The following is a 24400-nucleotide window of genomic DNA, read 5'->3' as shown; positions in this document are numbered from 1 at the left end:
GAGCTCCTTAGCATTTATAGCCACAGGGCTAGCTTCTTACAGAGACTCAGACGAGGTTTTTGGGTCTGCCTCTGAATCTCTCTGAATTTTATAAGAAATTTAATGAGGAATGAGTCAAGATTGAGATTGAATTCACTTATTTGGGAGCTCTCACAGCTTTGCTGGAATATATTTTATTTCAGAGCAAAGTCAGGTGATGTGTGTATTCTGATATTTGTTTTCTGTCATGGCTGCTTTGGGATCAGAGATTTGCCTGCAGGGCTTCCCAGGTGGTGCAGCAGTAAAAATCCACCTGCTAACAAAGACCACGGTTCAATCCTGGGTCAGAAAGATCCCCTGGAGGAGGAAATGGCAACCCACTCCAGTATTCTTGCCTGGAGAAGCCCACGGACAGAGGAGCCTGGTGGGCTACAGTCCATAGGCTCTCAAAGGGTCAGTCAGACATGACTAAGCAACAGAGCACAAACATTTGCCTGCAAGGAATAGCACTAGTCATTTTGGGGGTGGGAGTGGATGGTATAAAGATGAATTAAATATTGCAGGATGATTGGTCCACTGGTGGTGAAAAGATCTGAAGAAAGAAAAAAAGAAAAGGAGCCACGGGATGCTTGGGACATGAGGTGGAGTTGAAAGAACTTTGTGGTTGAGCATTTGGGGCATGGGGTAGAATAATCTGGCATAAACTGCTGTGTAACATTATGGAGAGAATGGTCACCACGTAGGTTCTTTGAAAACTGATCTCAGGCCAAAAGAAGGAACTGGAGAAGGGAATGGTGTTGGCCGATCCTGCGTTAAGACTTGATGTCTCTATGCAGAACTGTTCCCCGGGGCGTCATTGATCCCGCAGGAAGGAGCGAGTACAGGCTTCCAGCGTGGCTTCCCAGGATTACACTCTGAGGACACTGCAGTGGGTTTTTAGGTGTTTGGCAGCAGTGTGTTTTTTATGTTCAGAGACTGCTTCCGAAAAGACTTACTTGGTGTTTTATCCTTTGATAACATGCCCTGGGCTGGGAGGCCTTATTTGTTAGGTGGGTGTCTGCAGCATTTGCCTCTCTCCTGTGGATGGAATCTAATTTCCAAGGACATAATCCTTGTGCTGATTGGCAGCTGCCACTCTCAGATGCTAATTAAATGTTTTTATTTGTGTTGTGTTTTATTCAGTAAAGAAGATTCTCCATCAGCATGTATCTTTCATTTCACCCCACTTTAATTCCATCAGTGTCTCTTTTCACATTAAGTTGATTGGTTTAAAGTACTTATCCCTTTCATCTTCTAATCCTCAAAGTAGTTTATGACCAGAGTTATTGTCAACATTTAAAAAAATTTGTTTTCAAGTCTTTGATGATTAAGTAAAGTCCTTAAAAGCTGTTGACGTAGAGCATTTAATGTGAAGGAGTTCCCTCCAATAATGTTTATTTTTCAAGTTCCAGAAGGGCCTTTTTAAAAAAAGGCCATTTCACTTTATTAGAAATCAGCGGTGCCCTGTGCCCGCTAGGCTGGTCTCTAAAATGGAACTTCAGGGCATCTTTACATTTAGTAATTTATCAAGAATTATTGAAAACTAGTGCTAGAGATGAAGCACTGAGCAAAACAAAACCTCATAGAAGCAAAACTTCATAGTTATCTTCTAGGAGTTTTTGTGTGTTCTCACAGTAACATCTCAGGTTTTTGAAGTGTGGGTTGTCCCAGACTATCCTAAACTACAAAAGTCATGAGGACAAAAATTCCCTTCTGCTGTTGCAGCTGTAGGGGCACCTAGTGCATTATTTAATCACCTGATAAACCATCCTGTTCCTCTCCAGCCATAAAGCAAGATAAGAGCTCAGAAGTCATCATTTCCCTCCCTTGCTTCTCTCTCTGCACATGTGCCTGTATCTATTATATACTTAACTCAAAGTCTCTATTCTTCTGTTCCTTTTCATCTATGTTGTCGAAAATCGTCATCACCCCGTTCACATGGCACATTCCAAACATTTGAGTAACAGGAATTTTTTTTTTTCTTACACGCGTTGAGTTATTTGATCCAGTCAGCTCTTAAGATGAGCAGGACCATTCTCTTGTCTCTGTGAAGATAACTGATGATAACACAGAAAAGATGTTGACTTGCCCAAGACCCCACACAGAATATTTAGAAAATTGAAAGTTTTTCAGTGTAATCCACTGAAATGTCCTGGGGAAGTGTATTTTCTTAGCAGATATAATATCATTGATTAGACAAGCAGAGGACCGGTAGAAGAATGAAACCGGATAAGTCCTGCATTGAATAATAATGTTTATACATTGCATACAAACCAGGAGACATTCCTGCTTGCTCCGGGATTGGACCTGCCAAGCGTGCAGGCCAGCCTGTCTTGCTGTCCCACCGTCGCTCGTGGAAGTGTGCTGAGCTCTGTCCCGGCTGCCTGCTGCCCTCTGACCTGCCAGATGTGGTGTGGTCCCTGTCACCACGGGTCTCGGAAACCCCCGGTGCCACCGAGTGCAGTGACGCTTTTCCACTGCAGACCACCAGTCGGGAGTGCCCAACCTTGTTCTTTTACTTTATTCAGTTTTGATTGGAGGATAATTGGCTTTCCAGTATTGTGCTGGTTTCTCCCGTACATCAACACGAATCAGCCGTAGGTATGTGTGTGTCCCATCCCTCTTGCGGCTCCCTGCCACCTCCCACCCCTCCAGGTTGTCACGGAGCCCCAGGCTGAGCTCCCTGCACACACAGCGAATTCCCACGGGCTGGCTGTTTCGCCTGTGCTAATGTGTATGTTCCCGTGCTGCTCTCTGTTTCTCCCACCCTCTGCTTCCCCTGCTGTGTCCACAAATCTGTCCTCTCCATCTGCATCGCCGTTGCGGCCCTGCAAATAGGTTCTTCTTCTTGCTCTTCTAGCTAGTTTTCTCCCCTGGAGTCTGACCTCATTGTCCATCTGGGCTGCAGAGCCTGGGCTGAGATCCTGTTTTCATTCTGGGGACCTTTCCTGTCCCCTCTTCCCGTGTAATCTGGACCTCCTAGGTGTTTGCTGGCTTCTGCCCCACCTCCCTGGGAATAGGAAAGAACAGCCAGGCTAAGCCCTCAATGATGGATTCGCTGCCAGGCTCTGTCTCACTTCTCATCCTCACATTAGCGAACAGATGGTCTTACTTGCTTTCACCTTTTCTTTTATCAGTTTCAGTCTCAAGACCTAAATATTAGCCTGAACTCTAGGAATTGTCAGGAAACTAAATTCAGTAATCCCGGCAATTTAGGTTTTAAGTGAGCATAAATATTATAAGTGGGTTTTTAAACTGAGAGGATGAAAGGGAGAAAAAGAAAAAATAACAGAGGTGCAATAAATTATAGTTTTCATGAGTTAGTTTTTATTTATGACCCTAAAGAAACTAAGTATGTACCTTGCTTAGAGGCAGATTAGAAGGTAAAAATAAACAAAAAGGAAAAATTTACTGATGGCACCTAAGATAAATAATGCTAACATCTGATTTCATATTTGGCTTAATATTTGCCTATATGTTCATATAGGTGTAATCTGTATATGTGTGTATTTTTAGTCCCATATTTGCCTTGTATTTTACAGTGTGCCTCAGGATCATCTCTGTCCTTTCTCTTAAAAAATCATCATGGATGTCTGTCTAAGTATTCATGATCTTACTTAGAAGTCACTGCCTCTGTCCCTCTCAGCTGCTTGTATCAGGGCAATGGCAGTTAAGCATCAGTTATATTGTAAATCTTACTTTAAGATCATCTTAACCCTACAGGCACCTATTGACTTGAAGTGAGTTTGGTCAGGTTACTTAACTGCTTGTAATAGCATTGTTTCCTCATCTACATAATGGGAACAATAAAAATAGGGTCTGTCTCAGCGTGGTTGTGCCGATGGAGTGAGATGTATGTGTGGAGCACTTAAGTGAGTCCTTGGTGTCCTCCTGCTTCCTGGGCCTGCCCCGCCCCCGTTCCCATCTTATGCTCAGTCGGTCAGTGCTGTCCGACTCTGCAGCCCCACGGACTGCAGCCCACCAGCCTCCTCTGTTCACTGGATTTTCCTGGCGAGAATCCTGGAGTGGGTAGCCGTTTCCTCCTCCAGGGAATCTTCCCGACTCAGGGACTGAACCCACATCTCTCGCGTCTCCTGTATCTGCAGGCTTATTCTTTACCCCAGCACCACTTGGGAACAGTGTCTGTCTTTCCCGCGACTCTCAGGCCAAATGTCTCGGTTTTGTTGCTGAGAACCGCCTCCACCCCACCTCTGGCCTTCATGCCACCACTTCTCACCAGGTCGCTGCCCCGCGTGTCACCGGTGTCATCTCGGAGCTGGCTGGTTACAGGAGCTTCCTCCCAGTCTGCTTCCATTCTTGCTTCCCTTCCGTCAGTTGTCAGCTCTGCAGACAGAACGTGTAACTTCGCGAGTAAGCGGGTGTGTGTCACCCTTCTCTCACCTCATCACAGCTTTCAGGTTGGAGGTGCTTAGGGTGACCAGGGAGGTCCCCCAGACTGCACGCCATCCTGTCCTCCTTCTCCCTGACCCTCCTGCTCGTCTTCAGTGCCCTCACAAACTGACCTCTGTTTAGAATCTTCTCCCACAGAAGGCGGAGCGGGGCTGGGGGTGGGGGCTCAGGATGGGGGTCTGGACAAGTGTATACCTGTGGCCGATTCATGGTGATGTATGGCAGAAACCAACACAACATTGTAAAGCAACTATCCTCCGGTGAAAATGAATAAATTAATTTTTAAAGAAAAAAAAAAAAGAATCTTCTCCCACAGATATCCGCCTGGTTAACCCTCCTCACACGTAGGGACATTCTCTGATCAACTTACCCCCAATCTGTAACCTCCTACCTCCCAGTGACACTCTCGCTTAATTTTACCCTTTAGAACTTTTCCAGCATGCTCTGTACTTTATTTACATGTTTATTGTCTGCTTCCTCTCCTAGAATATAGGTACCACAAGGCAAGCGTTTTGTCCATTCGGTTCACTGCTGTATTCCCAGAATAAAGCCTAGCACATACACATGGTCATTAGGAAAGTAAATAAATAATAACAGCAGCTAACATTTCTTGAGTATTGCACTGTGCTGATTACTATGCCTAGAATTTAATAAATGTTAGTCATTGCTGGTGATGTATGTGCTTATTATGTTTCTAGAAACCAATCCTCTGTTAAAGCGAAAGTGTTACATTTAAGGGTGATCCATGAGCTTAAGGACAAACATTAATTGGTGAGTTCAGCCAGCTGTAACTGAACAAACATTAAGCATGTGATTCAGGGTGGGTAAGTTTTGAGGAAGGATCTACGTACACATAATACATACTTGCATTATGTGTACACACTCATGGGCTTCCTAGGTGGTGCAGTGGTGACGGATTCACCTGCCCGCTCAGGAGAGGCAGGAGACGTGGGTTCAACCCCTGGGTCAGAAAGATCCCCTGGAGGGGGAAAGGGCACCCAGCTCCAGTACTCTTGCCTGGGAAACCCCATGGACAGAGGAGCCTGGGGGCTGCAGTCCATGGGGTCACAAAGAGTCGAACACAACTGAGCCCGCACGCACACACAAACACATATATTTGTATTATACAGATGTATCTACGTATGCACACATACTGGTTTTGCTAATAGCCTAAAATACTACCAAGAAAGGTGACTTCTTTTGTTTGATACATACATGTGCTGTGGTTTCTGGAGGATGCTTGATTTTGATTCTTTTTAACTCTCTCACATAGACCATATAATCTTAGAGGGTAATATTTTTTCTTTATCTCATGTTACAATCTATATTTAACTCAGGAAATAAATTTTTTAAGGTGGCTTTGGTGCAGAGTTTTATCATCTGATCTGTTCTTTACAGATTCCTTAAGCCAGTACAGATCATTTTCTAAATTTAATCAACTGTTGCATTTTTTTGCAGATCTTTTACATGAGGCTTAGAAAAAAATATGTCGGTACCTTTTTTTTTTTTTAACTTGACAGCTTTGTCAGTGAAAACAGCAGCTAATCGAAAGTGTTGTTATTATTGTTGTTTAGTCGTGCTTGACTCTTTGGGGTCCCACAGACTGTCACCTCACTCCCTCACCCCCACCCCCGCCCCTGGCTCCTCTGTTCTTGGGTTTTCCCTGGCAAGAATGCTGGAGTAGGCTGCCATTTGCATCTCCAGGGGATCTTCCTGACCCAGGCAGTGGTAGGCAGATTCTTTGCCAGGACTCAATAGGGAAGCCCAGTTGAAAGGATAAAGCCTTGGTTTTTGTTGTGGCTCTTTCTTGACTGACTCTCTGGCCCCAGGCTAAAGAGCCTTTACATCTTAATTCTTCCTTCTGTAAAATGGGATGATAGTATATGCTGAACAGTAATGTGGTTAAAATAATTAATACCAAAAATGCAAAGGTCTCTTTGAGTTGGAGAAGAACTGTGCTGTACAGACTCATTTCTGGGCTGGGTGCATAGTTCCATCTCATTCTCCTGATTCGCAAACTGCCATCCTCCTGTGTACACGCTAGGAAATAGTAAATGAGTTCTGTATTTCCCCGGAGAGCATATATTTTTACTTTTCTGTTTATTCTACTTTCATCCTATAGCATTTATTCTTTCCTTTTTGTTTTACAACCCCTTCCTTGAAACTTTCCTCTTAAAGTATGAAATGAAGCCCTGGGTTTTCATGATCCATTGTCTAGAGAGTTGCGACTCCTGTGATGGGTAGAAAGGCCAGAAGGGGCAGTGAGGAGGCAAGGGAGAAAGATGGCAGGACCCACAACCCTACTTGGATGAATGCAGCCGTCTTGACAACTGCTGTCAGTTAAAGTGTAGAAACGTTGCGGAGTGAAGGACTGGTGAGCGCAAGCAGAGGTTATTTCCAGCAGATGAATGAAAGAGTTTAAAGGACAAACATTTGTGGGAAGAAGCAGGAAAGCACTGTCAGAAGTAGTAAGAGGTGAAGCTCTAAAGCACAGAGCTGCAGGATATTGCCCATGTGACAGGCACCGTCGGAAGTCACTAGTACTAAAACGTAAGTAAGGAGCAGCTTTCTTTAAGAGCTTCCTCTGATAGAGGGAATGAGGGCCTCTGTTGATAATGCTAGTGACAATCTCACTATTAAGAAATAACCATAAACTAGAAGCCAAGTTCTGAAGTGGTATGGAGAATGAAGTGGCTCCCTCCCGTTGGGAACTTGTGGGAAGTTGCGTACAGAGCTGGTATGTGAGGTGGGTGGTTGGGGTAAGAGGAAAGGCCAGGCAAAGAGACTTGCTGGCAAAAAACAAGACACTTGGTGAGTGGAGCCCCTGTTGCCCAGGGTGGTGGAATTCATATCTGCAAGATAAAATGGGAAGTAGCTTGGGTTCATGTTGAGAAGAGCTCGTGATGGGAATTGGAACTTCAGGTGATGACAAGCGGTTATCATAATCCAGGGAATCTCAGGGCTAGTAGCAAGGAGTTAAAGGGAGGAAAACAGATTTAAATTCTTTGGCGTTAGCTTCAGCAGAATGTGGGCATGGGAGTGGGAGGCTATGAAGAAAGTAAAAGAGGTGAAGGTGGCCCCAGGTGCCTTCTTTAGCGTAGGTGGTCTGTCAGAGACCTGACAACAGGCAGTGTTCCCCGGGTCCGGGCAGAGGGCATGGCTGGCACAGAGGTGTGTCTAAGGTGGAGGGACTTGGTGCGATGTGTTTAGTTGCACCGAGGGCATCGGACTGAAGTTTAGGAATGATGGGGAGAGCAGAGGGAGGGGAGCTTGGCCCAGATCATCTGGGGCCTCGTGGGCTTGGTAAAGGATTTGGATTTTATTCAAAATATATTTGGCAACTATTGGGGGATTTTAAAGGATATACTCTATTCAGCTGTTTTTAAAAAGATGATTCTGGCTTCTCTCTGTAGAAAGGCTTTTATGGAGGTACAAATGGAATTAGGGACAGCAGGTCAAAGGTCATAGTAGCAGTTCAGGTGAGATAGAATGTTGAGAAGTAGATAACATCTCAGGAAAGTGTGTTAGTTGCTCAGTTGTGTCTGACTCTTTGCGACCCTATAGACTATAGCCCTTTAGGCTCCCCTGTCCGTGGAATTCTCCAGGCAAGAATACTGGAGTGGGTAGCCATTCCCTTCTCCAGAGGATCTTCCTGACCTAGGGATTGAACCCAGGCTCCCACATTGCAGGCAGAGTCTTTACTGTCTGAGCGGCCAGACTGATCAAACATTGGATGGATGGAAGCAAACCTTACTGGGCACAGACTGTGCAAACAATAATGGAAAATGAACAGTTTCCTGTTTGATACCTAGAAGAATCTTTCTCAGCACTTTAATAACTAACATGCTTATCATTAAAATAACTGTCAAAAATGCTTACTTTGCAGAGGTCTGGGTCAATATGAAATATGACTTAAAACCCTAAGTGAAAAATGCGAGTTAAGTAGATTTGGAAACTTAAATGAGATCGAATGTTGGCTCATCTATTGGTTCACAGCAGTGTGGTCTCAAAATAAAATTGGGATTTCTTACACAATTTGAAGCCATTTCCTGAACCTTTTTGTCTTGGGTAATATATTTATATTTCAGCTTAAATTATCTGAACTGCAATTTTCCCATCTGTAAAATAAGGGTCATAGCATCGCAATGCAGGTTGTTCTAAGAACTAAATGGCTCAGAGTTTGGCATAGAGGAGAAATTTGGCAAAACCCTAGTTACTGTTAATAACAGTCTGGGGAAATTCTTCAGTAGCATTTCTCTGAATCATAAAGAAAATAGCCTTTTGCGGGTTAGGAAGCCAGTTTCCAAGGAAGTTAATTGAGATGATTCTGGTCATCAAGCGGGCCTCCGTTAAAGGCAGAGCCAGCATCTGTGTGCAGGTGAGCTGAGGACGCCTTGTCCCTGTAGCAGTGCTGGAAGGATCTGAACCGTGTGTGCTGGCTTCCATGGTTTCTCCGGAGACGTGGGGCTCCCTGATCCGGGCCCTCCCCCTTGCTGATCGCCTCCTGCTTTGGAATTGTCACTTGGATCCTCTGCCATGTCTCAGGACCTGTTTGTTTCTAAAAGTCAGTAACTTCTCTCAAGAGCTGGCAGAGCAGGTCTGAGCGCTGCAAGAACTGTGTGTATTCTGGTTGTGGCTTAGTCGAGAAAACTTGTGGGAAACAATGGAACTTTCCAGTATTTTCCTTCTACTCTCCAGTGTATTCATTTCTTTCTTCATTTTTCCTTTAGAACTTTAGACTATCATTTCAAATGCCAAAAACAATGTAGTACTGCTCTTTTAAGCCTATATTTGGTGTAGTAAGTAATCAGGTTCTGAAAACTCTTTTCTCTTTGAGTTGGGAGAATAAAAAGTTTAATTAAAGTTATTCTGAACATAGCATACTATTCTTGCAGATCTTAAAAAATATTAACACTTTTATTCATATTTCTTTATATATATATATATATCAGATTTAACACGTATGTTTTTCTGTTCTGTTAGAGAAAGTAGTGATGACCCTATGACTCAACTACTTGGGAAAAGAATAGATAACCACGACCATACACAAGTGTCTATGATGTCATTGCAGAGTGTGAGCAGATAGGAAATAGACTTCTTTCCAACACGAAAGAGACATTTCCCATGTGAGAAGAACATAACTGTGGTTTTGAGAATTGTAATGTGCATCTTGTCCTTGGCATTTGCTTAATCTCTAGAAATATCTCATTAATGTTTCCTCTGTGGCTTTTTGTTGCCTTAGTTACATTTTTAACTATTTTAGATCTTTTTAAAAAAAAACAAAACACATCTTCAACTTTTAAACTTAAGAGAGAATTCTAATGTGTGAAATTCTTTAAGTAAATAATACCTTAACAGGATACAAGATTTTGAAAAGCTTTTTAAAATATATATATCCTGCTTTCTAAAGTGTATAGTAGGAAATTCTTGTTTAAAATTATACACTGAAGATACTCTAAGCATAGTTTCGAAAAGGATTAAGTAAATGCCAAAGATCAGAAGGTTCTTATTAACAGCCTCTTCCATCTTGTCACAGTGTTAACGTTAATGACGTCACATGGGTATAAGTCATTTCATTTTTTCACTTCAAAGAGTAAATGTGACTGAATCTTTACTGTTTGTTACCTTTAAAATGTTTTGTTGTGTTTTTTGTAAACAAAAGCTTTTCTCATCCTATATCATTTTTTTGTATACCTCATTCTCAGGTAATCCTGAGTCTTCTCCCTGCTACTTGGATGTGACTCAGGTTTGAGCTATGGAAATAGGTGTTTGTGCGTGTATTTATCTTGTGTGCACCGTGAAACCATCAGGCAAAGTGATTTTAAGGTAGCAGTAGTCATCAGAATGGAGTGATAGCGGTCGTTTTGTTTCTCTTCCTCTGAAGACGCTGGCTCATCCAAATAGCCTGATACGCCAGTCTGTTTAGATGGCATGTTCTGTTGCAGATGGTCCTTGTATCATTCAAGTAAAATTTCTGTTTCTTTGAACAGGATGGCGTGAGAGGGCATTTTCTTTTTGAGAAAAATGATCATTGTATCTTACAATGTAAAATTCAGTTGGTTATTTCAAGTATTGTGGTAAGACACTTATAATCTAGTAATGTGATCTAGTATTGTCCCTCTCTATATTGGTTAATTATACCGTGCTTTTCATAATTCCTGGAATTAGAGGCACATATCTTTATAAAAGACAGCTTTGTACTGAATAAATTCTTGTCCTTGGGGGTGACACACACAGCTTTAATAAGAGAAAATAAGACATTTCTCTGTGGTAAGCAATTTTTTGACCCAGTGTCTAAAATTGAGGTTAAGAGTCACAAGACCCGAACCCTACCTTTACAACCTAAGGACCTTACGTGGACTGTGTAGTTATGAATGAAACACTAATATGGTCACATGGATTATTGTAAAATTAATTTTCAGTCAACCAAGTGACATATCACTTTATCCCTCTTGTTAAAAAATACAGATAACACAGATACCCCTCCAACAACCAGACTCCAGTAGGAATGTCCATCCTGTGTAAAAACAGAGCTACATTGTACAGTTATGGAGCAACTAAGTGATCAGTATCCTCAGAGGAAAGCCTGTTCATTGTTTCTAAAAATATTTGTGTTTAAGTCAGATAGCTCTGGGCTGAGGAAAAACTTGAACTTCTCGAGGTTGAGGACGAGGAGACCCAGAGGACTGAGATTTTGGCCTGTGGTAGAACAGGATAGCGGAGAAGGCAATGGCAGCCCACTCCAGTACTCTTGCCTGGAAAATCCCATGGACGGAGGAGCCTGGTAGGGTGCAGTCCATGGGGTCGCTAAGCGCTGGACATGACTGAGTGACTTCACTTTCACTTTTCACTTTACTGCATTGGAGAAGGAAATGGCAACCCACTCCAGTGTTCTTGCCTGGAGAATCCCAGAGATGGGGGAGCCTGGTGGGCTGCCGTCTGTGGGGTCGCACAGAGTCGGACATGACTGAAACGACTGCAGCAGCAGCAGCAGCAGAACAGGCTAGAGCAGGTTGAAGTAGAGAGGGAAGGAACATTCTTGTTCAAAGAGACACTGAAGTTTGTACAACTTAATCTGGTTAAAGCCACACCTCCATGAGACTTACTGTTAGGAGAAGCTATCAGACTCAATATGCATGCCCATGTGTACACATCAAATAATTCCACCAGAACCACCAATCAATTTGAAATGGAAGAGATGCCTCATTCTTGCTTATTTGGTTATTCACCCACATAATCCACACACTTGTTGACAACCATTGTGCATAAATGGCAAAGGTTGTCCATACCTTATTTCTCACGTTCTTATCCCTTGTTTACAGATTAGGAAACTGATATTCAGAGAGTGTCAGTAGCCTATCCCAAGGCCACATTGTTAGGGGAGAGAGGTGTGGGTTGGATGCTGTCGTTCAGACAGGCTCTTTTCTTGGCATCATGCTTCTTTGGAGATCAGCTAAGATAATCAGTTTCTAGGATACACAGGTCCAATGGTTGAATGCCTTTGACTCACTAAATGTCAGAAAAGTTTTGAATTCTCTTGGCATAAATTCATTACAATCTAATATCATTGTAATTTTCTGAACATCTTCTTTTTTATGACAGAAAAGACACTCCCTAAATGTTTAACCACAGACCCTGACTTATTTCTGGCCCATCAACTGAAACCCTCCTTGTCCATCAGTTGAATGTCAACTGGTGCTTCAGGCCTCAGGAAGCCCCGTTAATAGCAGCAAGGGGTGTTTTAAACTCCCTTGACCTTAAAGTAAATTTAAAACAAAGAAACAAATGAAAAAACGCAGTTTGATTCTCAAAAGCTTCACCTTAATCTGCTCTTAGCTATAGTTTCAACGTTCTGATAGCAATCTCTCAGGTTGCTTGGGGGTTGGTTTGTATTGTTGGAGCACTGAAAACTTCAATGAACCTGCAGAATTTCATGACTGAGTGTCTGCCCTGTTTTTCCCTTTTTCTAGGTCTATTATTAGCAGAAGATTTTTCTGCATAGTTGGCACGCTGTACCTGTATCGGTGTATTACAATGTATGTAACCACACTCCCAGTTCCCGGTATGCATTTCAACTGCTCTCCGAAGGTAAACCTTTCCTCACTGTAATTTCCCTTTGTGTTTTTTCTCATCTTGTTCAGGGGGTCCTTTGATTTAGGCCAGAGGTGAAAATTTCTTTAGAAGCAACCCCCCTCGCCTTCATCTGGGAACATTACTGAGCAATATAGTTAGGTGACCTCACTCCTTCTCAAAATCCCCAGACCCTGGCAGCGCTTCCCAGCTGGGGGAATTTGTGGTCTACTCAGTGTGATGGAAGCAGCTCAGCTTTGTGTGTGGGTGTAGCTCTTTGGTTTCCTGCCAAACTTTTAAAATATCATTTGCTCCCTTGTTAACAGCTTCAGAAGCTTTTATATGCTTTTCCCCTCTCTTAGATGAAAAGTTCGATTTCAAATAATATTTTTTCCTTCTTTCTATTAAGCCCTACAGTGGGAATCCAGAAGAGCAGAGCTAGGGACACCATTCCTATCTCCTTGCACCCTTTCGTTCTTCAGTTGCTCTTCGCGACTCGATGGACTGCAGCACGCCAGGCTGCCTTGTCCTTCACCATGTCCCAGAGTTTGCTCAAACGCATGTCCTCCACCCACCAAATAAGATCTCTCCTCCCTGGTGGGGCACTTCACTGTCCTGATCTTCTCTAGTAGCAAATAAGCTTTTCTTTGAAATAAACTCTATTTTTCTCTCACTGTCTCTACCTTCCCATCAGATTCACCTAACACTCCTTACCCCAGCCTCTGCTTTGGCATAATTTCAACTGGAAAGATCATCATAACTTTACGAAAGGATTAGCAGGAGATTTAGTTTTTAAGATGTTTAACTTCATGAAAGCTCTTCCATGCAAAAAGAAGTAGAAGCAGCTCATTGCCTCAATCTGGGTGCGAGAAAATGTGGAATGCTGTGACTGTATGTTTGAAATGTTTGGAAGCATTTCTTTGTATCACACTTGTGCTAGTGAAACACCCTTTCAGTTTCATGCATTTGCCCTTGTGTTCCTTCCACAAGAGACATTCTTTTTGATAGAATCTTGGAAGAGGGCTGAAAAAAATCAATCCCTTGAAAGAAGGATTTTTAGAGCGGTGACTTTATCCTTTGAAATTTTGGATTTGTTTAGGTCGCTTGCTTGTTGTGGGTCCCCTTCCTTCCTAGACTTAACACAATGTGCTCAGAGGTATCTCGTTTCTTACTCCACTCTTGCATTCTTGCTGCAGTCTGTTCCTGTAACAAGAGACGCCACCCCAGAGAACGAACGGTCCCAAGCTTCCGTCGTCTCCCTCAGCAGTACTACCTCCCTGCACCTCCTTCTCACTCTTTCTTCAGCCCTTCTAGAGAAAGCCAGACTCATATCTTCTTTATCCTCAGTGAAAACTCTTCGGCACTTGCCTGAAGCTCCTGACTCATAGGAAGTTTCTTGTTGTCACTGAGGATCCAGTGATGTGGACTCCCGCGGTGAGGCTGGCTTGATAAGCAGTGTGTTTTCAGTAGTCGCCTGACTGATGGTTTAGTTCAATCCTTAAAAAAAAAAAAAAAAAACCTGTGCATGGGAAGTTTTTCCACCAAGGAACATGGCATACCAGTTTAGGTAGAAGTGGAGTCTGGTCAAGCACATGTTGAAGATAGACCCAGCATCAAGGGGTCGTGCAGTGTAGCCTTTCGCCGAGGTCTGGTTGCAGCCTATTTCTTCTTAGGACCCCTGGAGCTCCACTAGTCACCGGCAAACCCACTGTTGGTTAGCACTGGCACGTACATCTTGAGTCATCAGCAAGACTAAACCAAGATCCTACAGTCAAAAATAGCTTGTGGGTTTTCTTGGTAAAGATAGAGGTTAACAGGAACCAACCAAACCCAGACATGTCACTTGTTTATTATGCTGCCAGAAACGCCAACTAGGGCCCTCTTTCTGTGACAGTCTTCTGGAAATTGGAGTCTTTAAAGTGAAGTATACAGGAGGGAGTGAAATGTTAGCAAAAATTATTAGTAAAAACTCATTAAATCTAATTCTTTTTGTAGAACAGAGCTCATGGAAGAATGGGTTCAAATGACAATTTTTTATTCTGAAATTTTCCAACTGTATCCCAAGGAAGAGAAACCAGTATAAGGAACCTTCATACACTAACACCCAGATTCAGTTCTTATCAAGATTTGCTTACATTTGCTTCATCTTACTTTCTTTTTTTCTTTTGAAGTATGTTAAAACAAATCCCAGACAATGTTACTTCATTGCTTCATTCATATTTAATATGCATCTAAGTTTTTGGACATTTTATTTCATAACTTTAATTCTGTTCATACTTTCAGCACAATTAACCGTAGTGTTTTGGTACTGGCAATTACTAGTTCATGGAATATCTTGATTGTCTTTAAAAATGCCCTAATTTGTGTAAATTAGGATCCAAAGACTGTATATAACATTTAGTTGTTAAGTCTCTACATTCTAGAGCAGTTCTTTCTTCCTCACCCTACCCTTTTTTAAATCTCATCAGTAACTGGTAGAGATCTAGCAGTTGTCCTGTAGAAGACACCACATTCTGGATTTATCTGTTTATTTCTTTGTAGTTCAATAAACTTCTTCCTCTCTCTTCCATATTTCCTCTAAATAGAAAGTTGTCGTGGAGACTCGATTCAGTCATTTTAATTTTTTGGCAAGAACACTTCATGGGTAAACGAGAGTGATTTCTGAAGCTAGACAGAAGAATTGGAAAAGGTCTTGAAGGCTTGTTGGTATCTCTTGGAGTCAGATCAAGGGCCAAAATATCGTAGTGGGGAACAGTGTCCAAAGGGAGCAGAGGGGGTTGCTAGAGAGATCCCAGAGACCAGCTTTGCCTGCCTTGGAGCCATAGCTGGGGCTGTGTCAGACCAGAAATGAACCTTACTGAAAGTCATCCATTCCAGTGTCTTGATATCCTCGCCACCACCATCTTAATCAAATTCTCTCTGAACCTTTGCACAGAGAGGGAGTTATTACCTGTCACAATGCAAATCTGCCCAGCAGTAGAAAGAGTGCTGGAGTCAGAGTGAGGGTGGTGTCCGCCGGCGCTTGCTAGTTGTGTGGCAGTTGGGTCTAACATCTCAGAGCTTCGGTCCCTCTGTTGGCAAGACAGTGCTTATGACACTTTTTGTATTGTCATAAGGAATCATGAGAGTAGAAGAAGGCAGTGAATACATGGGGTCTGTCGCTGTAAAATGCTGAACGGAAGGAAGAAAGCTTGGGTGTCACCGTCATGCTTTCACCCCTAGAGTGTGATTCATCCCCTGAAAATGTACTTAACATGCATTAAGCACCTGCTGTGACTGAGGTACTGGAGAGCAAGGGTGAGCAAAGTCGATGGAAGTCCCTGCCTTTGTGGAAAATACCTGAAGACCATCTCAGCCAAACTTGCATCTTATATAATGTGGGAAATGCTGTTATATAAGGGCCTTAAGCTAAGCCACTGGGCCTAGGGATAGAGAGGAGGAGACCAATCTAAGCAGCTGAATCAGTACAGCTTAGCAATACATTTGATACAGGGAATGAGGAGAGAAAGGAAGGATTTCAAAGGTGAATTTAGATTAAACAAATAGAGATTGAGGTCCTTGTGAGACATCTCACTGGTAGTATCCAGACCAATGAATAGTGTGTGTCTGAAGTTGAGGGGGAAATCAGTGCTAGAAATTAAATATTTGTGATTCATCATATCCTGGATGGGATGGATATGGATGAAAAGGCCAGAGACAGGACGTAAAAGTACGAGGCTTCCAGAACTGAGTATCCCCTGACACCATCCAAGGCCTGTTGGTTGGTGGATACCCTTAATGATTATCAATTATCGTTAAACTCCAAGGGTAGACAGTTGATCTTTAGAATATGATTTCATTTAACATAACTGTGTGAACTTAAACTTGATTCTGCCATCATACAAAGCTCCGTAATTAGTATATTTAATTCTTCTCTTAACGCCCATTCTCAAAAAGCATGGCTTCTAAGAAAAATACTCCAACAGGTATACAGTATTAATTATAAATACCATCCCTAGTGCTCATTCATTTGAGGGCAGTGTTCTCTTTACTTCATAAAAATGTTACAGCTCAGGGAAGTAATTGCTGTGTGAAATGATGAGGTGAGGAAGAGAAGGAGGCATGTCACCAAATACTCCTGTAACAGAGATGAGCCGCTGGGGTGTGGGAAGGGAAGGAGGCATTCACTTCCTGGGTCAGGAGCTTCTGGGAAGCATTTGACTAATGTCCCAGTATGTGACATGCCGGGCTTAGGAGGTGGCCAAGTTTGTGACCCCTTGATTACCCCTTGTTAATGATCTCAACACAGCTTTTCTCCAAGGAGCTTGTATCCAAACCAGAAAACACCCTCTTGTCATCTTTTCCAAGTTTCTAGGATTCAGTTTTTAAAAACAGACAAACGAAAAAGCAAAAGCATTCTTCTGTGTCCTAAGACTTCTGTAAGAAAAAATGTTGCTGTTTTAGCAGACTCTACAAGAAAAGAAAAAAAAAATCCAAATTTACCTCAGGCCCCAGATTACAGATACACTAACGTTATTGAAAGAGAGGGTAAACTTATGCTGTTTTCAGCTCTCGTTTTAATAATCACATGTGTTCATCGAGTGGCTGTGCTTTAAAGTGAGATTCACGTTGGTTCTGTTATTTGGTCTCCATGGTGACCTTAGATTTGAAAACCTTCAAAACGAGAGAGTTTTGTTCCCTTCTGGGTACTTAGCGGGCTAATGCCTTAATCTGACATGGTGTTTTCAGTGAAATAATTCTCTTGAACTTCAAAGATATGTCTTTTTATTTTTCCTTTCAACGTACTTGAACGTAGCCCACTGTTGGACAAGGGTTATGTTTGGGTGTCATCTGAGATTACTTGTTCAGCGGAACAAGAAAATACACATGTAATAACAGATCTTCGTATTCTTTACGCCACTGTCAGCTTTTTTATATGGGTGTGTTGCACAAATTAGAATGATCAAAGCACTCCTTAGTTCTCTGCTAAGCCACGGTGCAGTAATTCTCCCCCTCCCGGGTCTCTTCACTGGCATGTGTTCAGTCTTACAAGACACAGGATTCATTGCTTTTCAGGATTTTATATCTTTTTACGTTCTTTCCTGCTTTCTTAGGTAACAGCTTGAATGTTTGAAAGCTGCCCTCCTAGCTGACAAATTTTGATATTCTGATTAGCTTCTGCTAACCTTATCTGCATTTGAGAATATGGCTTGTGTTCTGTTACCAAAATAACTTTATGTCATCCCATTGAATTGTGTGGAATTTGAATTGTCACTGATTGATTTTACCTGATGTTCTGCTTGCCTCCCAGTTTCTTTTCGTCAGTATAGTTTTCATTTTGTTTATTTTCATTTTTTAAAAAAATTCCTGTTTATGATTTCCAATATCCTTCCTCATTTCAGGTCTCCTCTTCACTTTCCTTTTTCTCTCTCCACTGTTCTGTTCCTTTTCCAGGAATGAAACAGAAAAAAATAAAGAAATGTACGAAGTCACATATTTTTTTCTTAAAAAAAAAAAAAAAAATTTTTTTTGCTCCATTTTAAAGAAACTCTTCAGTTGTTGCAGAGACATTGTAAAAATAAAAAAAACTATACACTCTCCGCCTTATGTTTCAATATATTTCTTAGTTTTTTATGCATATTTTTCTTGCATAGTTCTAATCATGCTTTCTTTGCAGTTATTCCTGTGTCGTTATAGTTAACGTTTGTTATATGCATTTTTACATGATCTTATAAACCTTCTAAATGGTTTTAGTTTATGAGAAGTCACCAGGGATTGTGAGGCAGAGAGAGTATAGATGACTTCTTTTCGTAAACAAGCAGATTGCTGACTGCATTTTTTTAAGATTCATCCGTTTATTTATCTGTTTTTTGACTGTGCTGGGTCTTCATTGCTGTGTGCAGGCTTTCTCTAGCTGCTGCGAGCAGGTGGGCAGCTCTAGAGTTGTGGTGCACAGACTTCTTATTGCAGTGGCTTCTCTTCTGAAACACAGGCTCTAGGTATGTGGCTCAGGAGTGGCAGCTCCAGGGCTCAGCAGTTGTGGCACACGGGCTTAGTTGCTCCTCAGCATGTGGGATCTTCCTGGACCAAGGATGGAACCGATGTCCCTTGCATCGCAAGGCAGATTCTTAACCATTGAACCACCAGTGAAGCCCAGATTGCTGATTTCTGAAAAAAACATTTCTAGAGGACTTGTCCTGTGTGGGGTAAATTTTGAGGGTACACAGATGTATCAGTCAGTCACAAAATATGAAGTGAAAGTTGCTCAGTTGTGTCTGACTCTTTGCAACCCCATGGACTACGCAGTCCATGGAATTCTCCAGGCCAGAATACTGGAATGGGTAGCCGTTCCCTTCTGCAAGGGATCTTCCCAACCCAGGGATTGAACCCAGGTCTCCTGAATTGCGGGTAGATTCTTCACCAGCTGAGCCACCAGGAAAGCCCAAGAATCCTGGAATGGGTAGCCTATCCCTTCTCCAGTGGATCTTCCCAACCCAGGAATCGAACCAGGGTCTCCTGAACTGCAGGCAGATTCTTTACCAGCTGAGCTACCATGGAAGCCCATATTGAACCAGTCAATCCTAAAGGAAAGCAACCCTGAATATTCATTGGGAGGACTGATGCTGATGCTGAAGCTCCAACACTTTGGCCACCTGATGTGAAGAGCTGACTCTCCAGAAAAGACCATTATTCTGGGAAAGATCGAAGGCAGGAGGAGAAGGGGGCAACGGAGCATGAGACGGTTGGGTGACATCACTGACTTGATGGACATGAAGTGGAGCAAACTCTGGGAGATGGTGAAGGACAGGGAAGTCTGGTGTGCTGCTGTCCATGGGGTCACAAAGAGTTGGACACAGCTGAGTGACGAAACAACAACAAATGTATCAGACAAACGGGCATCCAGAAACCGTGACAGACATGTACCATGTAAGATTACTCTCTGACTACAGTCCTCACTCTAGCAGACTTTTGGAGCTCAGTTGCCATGGAAACAGGGAAGAAGGTGGCAAACTCTCCTGAGAGTGTTGGCTGCACTGAGGGGTTGCTGTCCGAGCCAAGTCTGAAACGGATGAGAGGCAGTTGGCCAAGTGGAGTTGATTGCTAGGTGGAGAAAACAGAAAGGGTGTGAAAGGGAGTCTAAGAATGCAGGACAGTTAGACACACCTGGCATGTGATCCTGTGGGCTGCGTGGCCAGAGATTAAGCCAGAGAGGGAAGTTGGGGGCAGACTTTCAGAGGTCCGGTCACTTTTTCCAAGGAGTCTGGCCACAGGAAGCCAAGAAAGGTTGAAGCAGGGAATCTGATGTGATGACATCTGTCTCTTAGGAAGCCATCTCTCTTGTAATATGGAAAGTAAGCTATTTGGGAGGTGGGGGAGGAGGTAGACTTTGAGTAATGCCAGTTTATGTGTACCTGTTCATGCCAGGTATGATTCTAGATGTTTTTTCATTGCATTCTCACAGTCGTGAAAGAGAGGACGTTGCAGCTGGTCCAGAGATGCTGGACTTGCCTGTTGTCCTGCAGGTACTAAGTGGCAGAGGCAAGAAGTTCGGCCTTGTCTCTGTCCCTGGCACTTCATGTGAGGGAGACAGACGAGGCTGCTTTTGTGCAGGTTTTTCTGAATTTAGAGAAGAGGAAGGTCTAGATCAGGGCAGACATGGGGAAGGTGACAAAGGTTTCCTACATGGCAGCGGCCATCTAGTGTGAAGAGAGAGAGCATTCACCAAAGACATCCAGAAGAGCTGCAGAGGTGACGCTGTATGCCTGCATGAAGCACGATCCAGAGTGCAGGCAGATGGACAACAGAGTTTCATCCCAAGGAAGTTTCCAGATCTTTCCAGACACTACAGGCTAGTGGATTCGACTCAGAAGCCATACTGTCCTGCTTGAGAGACTCCCACCGGTCACGTGTGACACAGTTTGAGCATCACAATGAAATCATGACAGTAATTATACATTAATAAACATTTTAAAAAATTAGTGATAAGGGAGAAGAAATTAACTACTAGATATGAAAGAAATACTGGAAATAGAAAGTCTCCATTTTTCAAGCACTGTAGTAATATTTTAAACAAAAATCATCTATAGATGCTAAAACCATTGGGTGAAAGATGGGGCACCACAATATTTAAATCATTTCAAAAAGTCACACACAGCTTGTTAATAATAAAGGGGCAAAGGTGTGTATTTGGTTGAGAAATCTGTCAGACATTCTGGCAGCCACCTGGTAAACCAGCTTCAGGACAAATGATACCAGACGTTCTTTGATTTGATACATTGGGTAGGGCACATCATTCTGTGTATTCCTGCCAATAACATTTAACCTGAATTAAAACATAAGGAAACAATCAGATAAAAATAAGTGGAAGGGCCACCGTCTGGAACACACAGAGATTCACAGAGCAAAAATAAAAAAAAAAAAAATAAGTGGAAGGGCATTCTATTAAAAAAAAAAACTAGACTCTTTAAAAATTGTCATTAAAAAGTGACTGAGAAACTAGTAGAACAAGAAGATTCAAGAGGGTGACAGGTACCCTCTATTCATCTCCTCTGATTGGATCCTAGATTTGGGGGGAAGCTATACAGGACATTGTTGAAACTGTGGGGGAGTCTGAATAAGGATGTGTGTTAACCCCAGTGGTATTGTATCATTGTTAAGTTTCATGAGTGTGATTACAGAAGAAAATGTCCTTGTTGGCACCTTTAAAGGTGAAGTGCCATAATTATTCAACTTAATTCTCACGTGGCCCAGGGGAAAAAATAGGAGAAAGAGGAGAAGCAAATGTGGCAAACCACTGATAATTGATGAGTCTGAGTGAAGAGTCTAAGGATGTTTGTTCTTTTCTTTAGATTTACACGTTTACAAAGCAAACATCTGTGGGAATATTTTTTCACTTCATGACCAGGTAGGCTAAAGGACCTAAGTGATCATGTTTGTTGAAGGGAAATATTACCTTTAATGTGGCAAAGAAGTATCTGGATAAATGCAAATCCATAGCTGACATTTATGAAGCTTTTGATAAGTCTCATTACTGAAGGCCATGACGAAATTTTTTACATTTTTTTTCTGGGGAAAAAAGGAGGCTGATTGAGGATTAGTGTTTTACTGCTTGTAATTATTTCAAATGGGCTTCCCTGGTGGCTCAGTGGTAAAGAATCTGCCTGCAGTGCAGGAGACACAGGCTTGATCCCTGGATTAGGAAGATCCCCTGGAGAAGGAAATGGCAAACCATTCCAGTATTCTTCCCTGGAGGATCCCATCGACAGAGGAGCCTGGCAGGCTACAGTCCATGGGGGTCACTAAAGAATCAGTCACAACTTAGTGACTAAACAACAAATAAATATTTAAAGACCCCCTCCCCACCTGGCCTACCTGGCCTAGGAACTGATGGTTACGTTGGATAATGGAGCAGAAACAAACCCCTCAGAACTTAGTGGAGGGCAAGTGTTTTTTCAGAGTTATATGTCTGGGTTCTAAGAGGACATGCATAGGGGAATCTCCCTACTTCAGAGCATTTGAGGTGATATAATATTTGCAGATGAAACTAAATCTTTCCAGGGGTGAAACTAAATCTTTCAGATTACCATCTGAGGAAGAATTCATAAAAGTGATCACAGATGACCATGCATGAGGGCTCTGTATTTAAAAAGAGAACAATCCAAATTTCACTTTTGGGCTGCTAGGCATTGAGTTCTCACTTAAGGAACCTCTCACCCAAAAGATGGACCTAACTCGGTCGTTGTAATGCTGTCTGATATCTGTACAGCTCTTTATAATTTTAGCAATCACTTTTACAGACATTATCTCAGTCTGATGATGAGGGTTGAGGGTGAGGAGGTGATGGTGTCATCATTTAACAGATGGGAGAACTGGAGCTGGAGTGGATAAAATGGTCTGTCCAGGGCCACCTGGAGAGCTAGCCCAAAACGGGACTATGCTCCTTGTCATTCTTGTGTTTGTTTTGTTTTTAATTAGAGGATTCTTGCTTTACGGTATTGTGCGGGTTTCTGCCATGCATCAACAGCCACGTGTCCCCTCCCTCCCCAGCCCCGATCCCACCCCTATAGGTTGTCACAGAGCACCGGGATGAGCTCCCTACATCCCACGCAAATATGAAAGTAAGCTTCGAGATCTTTGGAGCCTTCCTCCAATACAGCACAGTATAAAGCAAGGAAAGTTAGAATCAAATTGAAAACACCTTGTTTAAGAAGGCAGAAGATATGCAATTTGTTTGTGAAAGATTCCTATGAAAATAACTTTTAGAAATGAGAAGTCTGATTTAAGTGGAAAAAGCAATGAGAAATCTTCAGTGAATAATGAACAAAGTTTGTAAACTATTCAGCTATATTGAATGGCATGTGTAAAATAAAGCCTGTCTAGCTGATTTTTCAGGGCTGCTGTTAAGATGAGGCATTGGTAAGAGGCAAAGATTATATTAAAAAGCATTTCGCTCTTTAGCACTCACTTTCAGCCCTCTATTCAAATTATACCAAAGCCCTGGATTTGTGCATTGTTGTTTGATGAGTTTGGGTTCCAGGTTCTCCCTCTCCTGCCCTTTCACTTTCCTTAAGTGAAAGTCCTGGCTTTTCAGCTGTGGTTAAGAGATAGGCAAGTATACAAGGCCATCAGCACAATGAGTGATGTTAACAGCCCGTTGGTAGAGAGCTGTGTACTCAGCACTGAAAACATACTTGGGGGAACCTGTGTTTAGTAACCAAAGGCTCACTGGTTTGAACCCCTCTGGAGTGGTCTTTCTCATTCAGAAGCCTCTCCCTCTGCCTTCTGCTCTCAGTTTCCATGTCCTGTATTGCTTAAGTGATTTGGCCAGTTTACTTAAGTTCTTGACCATTTTATTAGAAGTCAAAGAAAACTGCTTTGTTTTTACTGAAAAGTGATTTTCCTCTGACCCTGGGAGACATAAGCATGTAGATAGATACAAGACCTTGTTACAGCTTTGAAGTGCCCACTGAGAAAGTGCTTGTGTGAACATCCCCCAAATATCTGTGCTTTCAGAAATGAACACTTGAAAGCCTCCTGGTGGGGAGGTAACAGCTCCAGGGACACTCCACCCTCTTTCCCACTGAACACAACCCACATGAAGTCTGGAGCAGCTCTTTGATGACTCTGGAAAAGGGTAGCGGGCAGAGTGGAGAAGGGAACTGAAGTGAGAAGTGGGAAGTAAGGAGAATCCAGCTGGGAGCCTCCTGTTTCTGTTGCTCCTGCTTCTTCCTCTTCCCCTCCCCCTTTCTCCCCTCCTCCCTCTTCCTCCTTTCCCCCTCCTCTTCCGTCATCCTCCCTGCCCCCTCCTCTTCTGTTTTCTTCCCCTATCTCCTGCCTATACTCAGAGGTACCATACATCTCAGAACTGCACAGCTCCAGGGGAATTGAATGGAAGTTAACCTTGGGGCAGAGACTAGGAGAATCTCTACCAATTCCCATGCAAACCATGCTAACATGTATTGTGTACACCCTAGACATTTTCTGTGCATGTTGTTTTTAAACAGTGATACTTATACCAAACATTTTGTTTTGTTTTTTCCTCTTGGTAAAAGAAAGTATCTCTGATATTTTACTTACTACATAGTCACTGTATACTTATTTTCGAATAATTTTTTTAAAGTTATAATTATAGCCTAGTTCAGTGCATTTGAGTTGCTATAGTATACTTCTGCAAGTATTTCAGCTCCTGGTTCATTAGGTCCTGAGAGGGCACAGACACACCTCATTTTATTGAACTTCACTTTGTTAGACTTTACAAGTACTGCAGCTCTTAGAAGCTGAAAGTTTGCGGCAATCCTGGGCTGCAGAAGTCTGCCAGCATCATTTCCCAACGTCATTTGCTCCCTTAGTGTCTGTCATGCTTTGGTAGTTCTCACAATTTTTCAAACTTGCTGTATTTGTTATGTGCTTTGTGGCCAGTGAT

General features: G+C 42.5%; 1 protein-coding gene across 6 annotated transcripts in view; it reads left to right on the top strand.

The window, feature by feature from the left end:
* Positions 1–24400, top strand: part of SGMS1 (sphingomyelin synthase 1) — a 323847-nt gene that overhangs the window by 287008 nt on the left and 12439 nt on the right. For all 6 annotated transcript variants that reach the window (XM_040254683.1, XM_040254688.1, XM_040254684.1 and 3 more), the window contains one exon: positions 12399–12516. In XM_040254683.1, coding sequence (XP_040110617.1) covers positions 12399–12516 — 118 coding nt within the window. The remainder of the gene's footprint in view (positions 1–12398; positions 12517–24400) is intronic.

This window comes from Oryx dammah, unplaced genomic scaffold, assembly GCF_014754425.2.
Source record: "Oryx dammah isolate SB20612 unplaced genomic scaffold, SCBI_Odam_1.1 HiC_scaffold_14, whole genome shotgun sequence".
Lineage (NCBI taxonomy): Eukaryota > Metazoa > Chordata > Mammalia > Artiodactyla > Bovidae > Oryx > Oryx dammah.
This window is presented reverse-complemented; position numbering and strand designations above follow the sequence as displayed.